This window comes from Arachis ipaensis, chromosome B08, assembly GCF_000816755.2.
Source record: "Arachis ipaensis cultivar K30076 chromosome B08, Araip1.1, whole genome shotgun sequence".
NCBI classification, from domain to species: domain Eukaryota; kingdom Viridiplantae; phylum Streptophyta; class Magnoliopsida; order Fabales; family Fabaceae; genus Arachis; species Arachis ipaensis.
Genome location: NC_029792.2, coordinates 126,539,071 through 126,549,513, shown reverse-complemented (window position 1 = coordinate 126,549,513; position 10,443 = coordinate 126,539,071). Strand labels below are relative to the sequence as shown.

Here is a 10,443-nt window from a genome sequence, read left to right as displayed (position 1 = left end):
TGCAAAATTTGAGTCAAGTGTTGATGATATTATTAGAAGAATCTCCCTGTACTTGTAGCATAACAACATAAGCAAAGGAAGAATGAGCTGAAAGATTTACCTTGGATTAGTTTGACTCTGTTGTGAACATCATTTTGCTAATACTAAGCGCTAAGACACTAAAGGCTAAACTAACTAATTGGCTACAAATTGTCTTCTCTGTTTCATTCATTACATTATATAATAAAAGGGTCTCTAGAACCTTCCCTTCCTATCACAAACTATTGGCACCTCACCTGTGCTCTAAAGTATTCCTATAATTATTTATTTTTATCCATAGTAGATTCTTCGTTGATCTTTACTTAATTAACTCAAAATTAGCAATGATCAAATTGGTTTCTTGTTGAGATTGAGGTGTAGAAGTTAACCATTTTTTGTCTATATAACAATAATTTGATTTGATATTAATTTAGAAGAATTTTGCATTGAGAATGCATAAAATTTAAATAGAGTCAATTCTTTTATTTTTTATTTAAATAGATAATTTGTAATTAAAGTATGTTGTATAGGGAGGAAACAGAGTATCAAAAAAAGAAAATATTATGTAATCTAAATGAGTCAACTATACTATCCCGATTAGTTACAATTATGTAATCTCTTCTCTTTGAGCTTCAGTCCCGTTTATCCAAAAAGAAAAAAAAAAAGAAGATAAATTGTAATTTAAAAAATTGGATTATAATATTAATTTTAGAGTAAATTTTTTGCCCGTGGTTTAGTTGATGGGAATGTGAAGAAACATGATTACACCATGTCTAAAAGGCATAGGAGTTAACCTTCAATTGGCTATAAGTATTATCTTACTTAATAGTTGGTTAGTTAATTTTGTGAAGGATTGTGGATTTCTCTGTTGTTTTTTTTGTTTTTTTTGTATATAGGTACTCTGTTTGGATTTTGATCCCAATGAGAAATTATGGACAAGATCTCTTCTTTCTAAGTTAACACCTTGGTTTTAGGCTTCAAGATTAAGTACATTATTCATGTTAACCTTATGCATATTACCTTTAATATTTTCACTATGTCTGTCCATTCTACTATCTTTTAAGTTTTAACTGCTTCACTACAATATTATATTTGAATTTTGGTTTAACATTTAAAATTATATTTATTAAAACAAAATTTAAATCAATTTTTGATGCTTTTGAAAGTCTTTTGTCTTAATTAAGACTATCTAAATTTACATAATACAAAAAGATAAAAAATCCTAAAATAAAATTTTAAAACTCAAATTTGAAAATGAAATCTTTTAATTTTTTATCCATAATCTAATATAAATTAAATTGACACACTCTTATCTTAGAAAGTGAAGGTTACATAAATATTATATCTAAAAATAGGAAATCAAGAAAGAAGAAGAAGAAGGAGAAGAAGAAGAGAAGAAGAAGAATGAGTGAAGAGCAATCAGATTCTGCAATAATGGATCCGTGGGATATGATAGACCTGGATGCCGATAAACCACTGCAGTTTCACTTTGAGTCTCCGTCTCTGCCTGAGCCGGTCTGGAATGGGGACGAAAACAAGATTTTTGCAGCCAATGTAGGTGGTTATCAACCACCTCAGCCCTATCCCCAGCCGTGTGCCATGGACGTGAGTGGTAAATCTGGTAATCAACCTCCTCAGCCGGTTATTCATGAGTGTTTGCCGGAAGGCGGAAGCTATGGAGAACCGCCGACGGGAGAGGAAGCTATGAAGATGACAGAGCTGTATTATGGAAGCCCATTATCTGGTTATCAACCACTTCAGTTTGAGCCTCAGCCGTTTGCCATTGACGAAAATGTTGTGTTTAAGAAAAGGAATCCAAGCAAGAAGCTAATTAAGAAGACGACGAAAATACTTAAAGCAAGAATGAGTCAAGAGAATTCACATATGTTGAAGATGATAGAGGCGGAGGTGTTTGCCGATGGCCACAATGTGGGTGGTAATCCACCGCCTCAACTTCAGCCTCAGCCTGATTGGGATATGGAGAAGATGTGACGTCGGTGGTCATCAACCACTTCAACCTCAACTTCAGCCCAAGCTGCAGTCGGATAATCAACCATCTTATTCTTGGGACGACAACAAACAGTTCGATAAGTGTTTGCCGGAAGCTATGGAGAACCGCCGGCGGGAGGTGGAAGCTATGAAGACGATAGAGCAGTCGGATAATCAACCACCTCATTCTTGGGACTACAACAAACAGTTCGATGAGTGTTTGCCAGAAGCTATGGAGAACCACCGGGCAGGAGGCGGAAGCTATGAAGATGACAGAGCACTTTTATGGAAGTCCATTATCTGGTTATCAACCACTTCGGTCTGAGCCTCAGCCGTGTGCCATGACTGTGGTAATCAACCACCTCAGCTACCGTCTCAGCCTCAGCCTCATCCTTGGTCTCGGCCACTTCGGTCTGAGCCTCAACTGATCATCATCACAGGTCGGTATTCTCAATATTTTCATTCTCTTCTTATTTTGCAAGGTTTATTTCTCGTATTCTTTCTTTCTTTTTATTTACTTATTCTATATTTCCTTTTTCTTATAAGTTTTATGAACAAACTGGGCTCAGGATTCGGTGGTCCAGGAACCTTTGGACCACTTAGCGGTCCAAGTAGAAAACATGTTTTTGGAGTTTTTTTATCAATTGTTACGTAGTTTTTGAACTAATTTTAATTACAAATTAACCCCATATATTTTATTTAATTATAAAAATAGTTTTTTATTTTATAAATTATTATTTTATCAATTATCTATTATATTTATTAACAATCAAATACAAAAATAACAACCAATTATATCCTCCATTCATCCTAATAATTCCAATTGATTAAAAAATTAACTTTGATCTCGTTACGTTCGTCCATGACTTCCAAATCGTGTTTCCTTGAAATTCAATCGATTCGTTTTTCAAAACAATCGATTGAATGATAACTCAATCAATTGGTTTACACTGTATCACAAAACAATCGATTGAAAGTTGTAAGATAGAATGGTAAAAAGCTTAAACCAATCGATTGTTTATACTTTCCAATCGAATGAATGCCTCAAAACAATCGATTGTTGTTGTTACTCAATTGATTGAATTCACGAAAACAACATGGATTTGCCAAATACAATCGATTGGAAAGTGATGACATTGAAGTTTTAGCCAAATTCAATCGATTGGTAATGTAATCCAATCGATTGGAAGGTGATGAAGTTGAATGTTTTGCCAATTTCAATCGATTGGTAATGGAATATCCATCTACTCAATCAATTGGTAATGTTCTCATTTTTCAGAATTCTGTAGAATTTTGCACAATTTATTCTATTCTACTTTCATAAATCACAAATAGGTTGTACAAATCCTCATTAATCCAATTTTTTTTTCAATCACAATGATCAGGATCTTATTATCTTCTTGCACCAATATCAATGTATTAACATAAGAACAATTTTTATCACTTAACTTAAATCATTGATCTTATAGTTTGGTCTAGTTTGGACGAAGGAAATGTATTTCTACTAATATTAATTAAATCCGTGATACTACATGACGAAATTATTTTGATAACCAAGTTTAACCAAGTTGGTTCAATAGCTTATTGGTATAATAAAAAACAATTGATTGAGTAGATGGGTACCATTACCAATCGATTGAAATTGGCAAAACATTCAACTTCATCACCTTCCAATCGATTGGATTACATTACCAATCGATTGAATTTGGCTAAAACTTCAATGTCATCACTTTCCAATCGATTGTATTTGGCAAATCCATGTTGTTTTCGTGAATTCAATCGATTGAGTAACAACAACAATCGATTGTTTTGAGGCATTCATTCGATTGGAAAGTATAAACAATCGATTGGTTTAAGCTTTTTACCATTCTACCTTACAACTTTCAATCGATTGTTTGTGATATAGTGTAAACCAATCTATTGAGTTATCATTCAATCGATTATTTTGAAAAATCAATCGATTGAATTTCAAGGAAACACGATTTGGAAGCCATGGACGAATGTAACGAGATCAAAGTTAATTTTTTAATCAATTGGAATTATTAGGATGAATGGAGGATATAATTGGTTGTTATTTTTGTATTTGATTGTTAATAAATATAATAGATAATTGATAAAATAATAATTTATAAAATAAAAAATTATTTTTATAATTAAATAAAATATATGGGGTTAATTTGTAATTAAAATTAGTTCAAGGACTACGTAGTAATTGATAAAAAAACTCCAAAAACATGTTTTTTACTTGGACCACTAAGTGGTCCAAAGATTCCTGGACCACCGAATCCTGTGCCAACAAACTTAATAAACAATGAACTTTTTTTTCCCTTAGATAAGTTTTTGGAATAAGTGTATGTTTGGGCGCTATTATTTTGTTAAAAAAAGATCTTTTTTTAATGAAAAAAGATCTTTTTTTTTATTTTTTAATGTGTTTGGCAAATTTCTAGTAGTAAAAGTAAAAGCACTAGTAAAATAAAAAAAAGATCTTTTTTGAGAAGCTGTAATTTACATCTTTATTTAAAAGATCTTTTTTCCTTAAAAAAAGATGTTTTTCATATAATAAATAAATAAAAAAGTACTTTTATATTGTTATACGGAAACATAATTGATTGATAAAAAGACCTTTTTACATGAGATATCCAAACATAAAATTACTTTTACTTCTCTATAAGATCTTTTAAAAAAAGATAACTCGAAAAAAGATCTTTTCTTAAGAGTTCACCCAAACAAGCCCTAAATAAAATATTTTGAAATGGAGATGATCAAATATATAAATATTTTTGTTCACAAGAAATTCATTGATTATCAAATATTTTGTTTATTTTTATCATGACAGCAAGGAGGTAGTGCCTGCTGCAGAGGAGGAGGTAGTACCGGCCGCAGAGAAGGAGGCAGCACCAACAAAGAATGGATCTTATTATATTACTTCTTTTTTCCTCTTCCTTATTTATTTATTATTTAGTTGAATATTGGTGTTTACAAAAAAAAAAAAAAAGTGAAGCAACTAGTATCAACATATAAGAGCACTTCCTTGATTTAGATACATCTCTAATTTGTCGATGATGATTGTATCTTGTCTACAATATATAGTCTAGCACCTCTTTTCTGTAAGATCAACTTCACTGCTCTCTTGTTAATTAAAGCTTTCATACGTTAGTATTTTTGTGCATCAATAACTAGCAATTTGAGCGAATTCTAAAGTAATTTTTTGTTGATTGTTAAATTTATTTTGTTTTGACCGTGGTTGGCATAATAATGTTTCTGGTTGGACTGAAAACCAAAAAAGAAAAAAAAAATTGTTTGATATCTAAAAATATCGTTACTAATTAAATAGTTTATGTTTTTGTTTAAAAATTTTTAGTATAAAATTTGTTAATAGTTATTTCAAAAATCATATTTTGGTAGGTTATTTCTTAGAGGATACCAACAAGAAGGTTTACACTGGACAAGAATTTCAGAATATTATGTCAAAACAAAAACTCCTAGTCAAATTTTCAGTCTGGCTTAGAAATATTTTTTACATAAAAAAGAATTAGCAAATGGAAAAAAGCTAAGAAAAAGCATTTTTGATGTAATTTGATCATTGTAAGTCATTTCCTTACTCTCAATTAATTAGTCTAATTCAATTTCCACTAATATAGAAAATATTTAATTGGCTATTTTAAACTCTTTTAAGTTATTATCCATGATAGTTACACTATTTTAATTATTTTTCAATGTAAAAATTGTGCCCTAATTCCAAGGTTTTTAATGGATGGAGGATTTGCTTATAGGAGGATGAACATGTAAATGGTTTAAAGATTTTTATTTAGGTTGCACATATCTAGTTCGAATTAGTTGTTAGCTAGTTTTGTAAATGAACAATGACCAGAAGCTAGGTTTGAAAAAATACTGATGTAGGAATATGCGATCATTATAGATGTAATTGTGATTCATAACCTTTTTATCAATAATATTTAATTTTCTAGTTCTCCGGCTTTGATGACAATGTCGAAGGGGACGGTGAACTGGATTTTATCTAAAGTCTGATGGCTATGCTGAAGGGACTTTTGGTAGAAAAGATGTATCTTTTTAAAAGATTATTAGTTTCAAATATATTAATTAAACAGATATGTAAAAATTTTTTAAAAGTATTTCATCCATAAAAATCAGTTATAAAATATTTTTAGGTAATTTTATACTTTTATTAATGATTACTTCTTTTTCATATTTTATTTGGTTGTCATTGAAGTTGAGAGTTAGTATAAGAAGAGCTTGACACTAATTAGATTATAGACAAAGTATTTGATACTAATTAGCTTATTAAGTATTTACACAATTACTCCAATTAACTTGCTGAGCTGTATTTAGTATTTACATGATGCCAGTAATAAAATTTTGTTTATTAATGTTATTATTGCCTCTTTTTTATGAACGAAAATAAGTGACTTTTGTAACAACATTTTTGTTGTTCTTATTTATAGTGAAAATCATATTTACCATGACAGCCTTAAATAAGAAAATGAAGACAAGATGTAATAGAATTATTTGTTGTTCATAGAAGAAAATTATTTTCATTCCATAAATGAGAAAAGAAAAGGCAAATTCATAGAACATCCTTCAATTTAAGTTATATATTTTCCATGATATCTTTCTATGTTATATAGTGTGTACACTTTCTATATATAATTATTGAATAAATTTTTATGTAAGTTGTTTTATTTGATCACAATAAATATGATTCACAATACTGTTTGAATCTTATTCACAATTTATCTACTCCTTGAAGAGATCAGTTATTTTCATATTCTTTGCCACCATCATTGAATTTTTTATTCAAATTGTTCATTAAATATGCCAGTTTTTACTTGTCCTACATTATTGTCTTATTTCATCTATTTTTTGTTCTCGTGCTTGAGTAGTGATCAAGCCATTCTTTCTCTCTTGATTTCCCATTAATCTTTTTATGCCATTTTTCTTTGGAGAACGTTTGCCATAGGTGTTTTTCTCAACTCCTTGCTTCATCTCTTTGTTTCATTGTAGAACCTTTATGATCTTGAGTGTCTTTGACTTGGCTGAGTGGACTTGGCTCTTTAGTTTAATTTAGTGCATTATTCTTGTTATGATTCCAATAAGCTAATTTAGCTATGAGAGTTTAATTTAATTTACACTTGAAGCTATTTTGTTGCTGCGTTACATCATCAGTTTTTACTTTTCGTGGCAGACAAGATTCACTTCAATTTCTTTTTTACTTAGAATTTGATGCATATGTTGCTCCTAGTAAGCAATGAATGTTATTTATGCAGTTAAATAATTTTGGAAAAACAACAGCAGATGTCACCTTGCTTTTCACATGGACTGTAAGTGAAACTTATTTGTTGACTATTTACTATTACACTGTTGGTGTTTTAATGTTTTATCCTATTCTTGGCTCTTGGGGTGCTTAATGCAAACAATTGATGTATGCATTCAGATTTCTGTTGGAGGACTTTCTGAGTTTACTGGCAATCATTTTAATTCAAAGATGTAAGAAAACTGTGACTTGTTCACCTTCTTTGTGAAAATGTCCCATTTGATTGCTTTTTATTCTGACATTCAAGATACATATTATGTTATGCTAGGGTGAATGACAAAGTGCATGGTGTTCCTCTACATCACAAGTAAAGCCTTAACCCTTACTATACTTTTGAATGATAAATAATTTTGGGATTTATCAATTAATTTAGATGATACTATAGGACTACGAATGAGCGGTCTCCTGTCACACTTGCAATTGCAGCAGAGGAGACTGAAGATGTGCATATATCAGTATGTCCTGTCTTTGTTATATCTGGTGCTCACAAGGGTATCTCGGCTAAGGATATGTGGAATGAAATTAAACAGGTTAAGAGACAACTTATAATTTTTCACAATATTTCATTGAAACTTGAAAAATATTTATTCATTGTCTTTGTTATATTAAGTCATTGGTTCCATCATGTTTTCTTCTCCTGGATAAAGCCAATTATTCTGTTCTAGCTTCTAAGCATTATATAAGACAAGCACTTGGATTTTCCTTTTTTTGGGTATCATATTTCTTGTCATTTATGACAATTACAATGTTGAAGACTTAAAATCCTGTCAAGCATCACTGTTTCAGAATATTGGAAGCCTAAACAATTACCCCTTTTGAACTCTTAAAAATGATGTATCTTGTAATATCTTAGAGCAATCTTTTAGGATTGGTTTTTATATTTTCTTACATTACGCCATGTTTTATCTTTATTTTAGTATGTTTAGGATTCTAATATTTTTCAAAAATAGTTGTTACTTTGTAATTTATATCATGGTACATCTCATCATATCAGAATGGCTGAGTTGATTAAATGAAGATATCATGATGCAGATTGTAATGCTGTTTTTTCAGCTTTTGTTGCTTTTTTGTTCTTCTTCTCCCCACCCCATCCCCCTTTTTTTGTTGATGTGTAGCATGTGTTTACAGTGCACTTATGAAATTCAATCATTTGTATTCTCGTTCATGTGGTGCTAATCTGCTAATCTGTGATTTTCTTTTGAAAGCTCTTCAAAAGATGTCTATTGCAGCAGGATATTAACCTTTCTGTAACTAATATACTTATTATATTTCATTGAACTGAATTAGTACTATTTGTCTTTTTAGCATGGGTCTTTTGACCGCCTGAATATCTTTGAAACTGCCATGCCTTCAGAACCAGGATCGTCGATTGAACTCTTAAAAAAGAGTTGTGTTCCAATGTGGTAGCAGGCACAGCCAATCCATCATGATTGTCATGTTTCCAGATGCAGCATTCAGAGGATTGTTTGTGTTTGTGGTATAACCATTTTGGATGGTGTTGACGTGATGACGTCGTTCATCATCTTTTGGAAGCGTTCTTGCAGTTGCGCCCGGGTCTTTCCCGGGAGACGAGCAGCCACCACCTCCCGGTGGTTGTGTATGGCATCCCGAAAACAATTTGGCAACAACCGACTCAAAAGCTTTAGGTTGAGGCAGAGGCTGGAGCTGAGGCTGCAATTGAGGTGGTTGATAACCACCCGTGCCAGCGAAAAACTGAGGCCGAGGCCAAGGCTAAGGACGAGGCCAAGGCTGAGGCCGAGACCAAGGCTAGGCTGAGACTTGATAACCACATGTATCAGCGAAAAACCGGGGCTGGGGATGAGATTGAGGCCGAGGCCGAGACCAAGGTTGAGGATGAGACGGTTGCTGAGATGGTTGATTACCACACACGTCAATGACACATGGCTGAGGCTGAGGCTGAAGTGGTCGATACCAAGGCTGGGGCTGGGACTGGGGTTGAGGCTGAGACGGTAGCTGAGGTGGTTGATTAATAGACACGTCAATGGCACACGGCTGAGGCTGAGACTAAAGTGGCTGAGACCAAGGATGAGGCTGAGGCTGAGACCGTAGCTGAGGTGGTTGATTACCACACACGTCAATGGCTCACGGTTGAGGCTCAGATTGAAGTGGCCGAGACCAAGGATGAGGCTGAGGCTGAGACGGTAGCTGAGGTGGTTGATAACCACACACGTCAATGGCACACGGCTGAGGCTCAGACTGAAGTGGTTGATAACCAGATAATGGGCTTCCATAATAGTTCTCTCATCTTCATAGCTTCCGCTTCCCGCCGGCGATTCTCCATAGCTTCCGGCAAACACTCATTGAACTGTTTGTTGTAGTCCTAAGAATGAGGTGGTTGATTATCCGACTGCTCTGTCATCTTCATAGCTTCCGCCTCCCGCCGGCGGTTCTCCATAGCTTCCGGCAAACACTCATCGAACTATTTGTTGTCGTCCCAAGAATGAGATAGTTGATTATCCGACTGCAGCTTGGGCTGAAGTTGAGGTTGAAGTGGTTGATGACCACCGACGTCACATCTCCATATCCCAACCTGGCTGAGGCTGAAGCTGAGGCGGTGGATTACCACCCACATTGTGGTCGTCGGCAAACAGCGTCGCCTCTATAATCTTCAACATATGTGAATTCTCTTGACTCATTCTCTAGCTTCTTGCTTGGATTCCTTTTCTTAAACACAACATTTATATAAGTGAATACATTTATATAAGCTTCACCTGTTAGCCAGAGTATGTTAGTTAGATTAGATTATGATTAAAAATAGAAAAGATTTCATTTCAAAAATTCCATATTTAAATTCATTTTAAGATTTTTTGTTTTCTTTTTATATGTAAATGTAGAAAGTTCTAAATACATATAAAAGATTCTCATATATAGGACATAAAAAAAAGATTTAAATTTGTTTTCTAAAAAATATAACTAGTGTATTTTTTAACTTATTTTTATTTGGCAATAATTACTATAAAAAAAACATGCTTTAATTACAAATTATCTATTTAGATAACAAATTAAAAAAAAAGATTGACTTGTTTAGCTTGATAGATTTAAAAAAAAAAGATTAAATTTTTATTTTGAATATCCACATATAT

At 32.6% G+C, this 10,443-nt stretch overlaps 1 protein-coding gene across 1 annotated transcript; it reads left to right on the top strand.

The window, feature by feature from the left end:
* Positions 8-2,129, top strand: LOC110265788. Its single transcript, XM_021109039.1, has 2 exons — positions 8-1,005; positions 1,374-2,129. The coding sequence occupies exon 2, from the start codon at positions 1,423-1,425 to the stop codon at positions 2,008-2,010; it is 588 nt and encodes a 195-aa protein (XP_020964698.1). The 5' UTR covers positions 8-1,005; positions 1,374-1,422; the 3' UTR covers positions 2,011-2,129.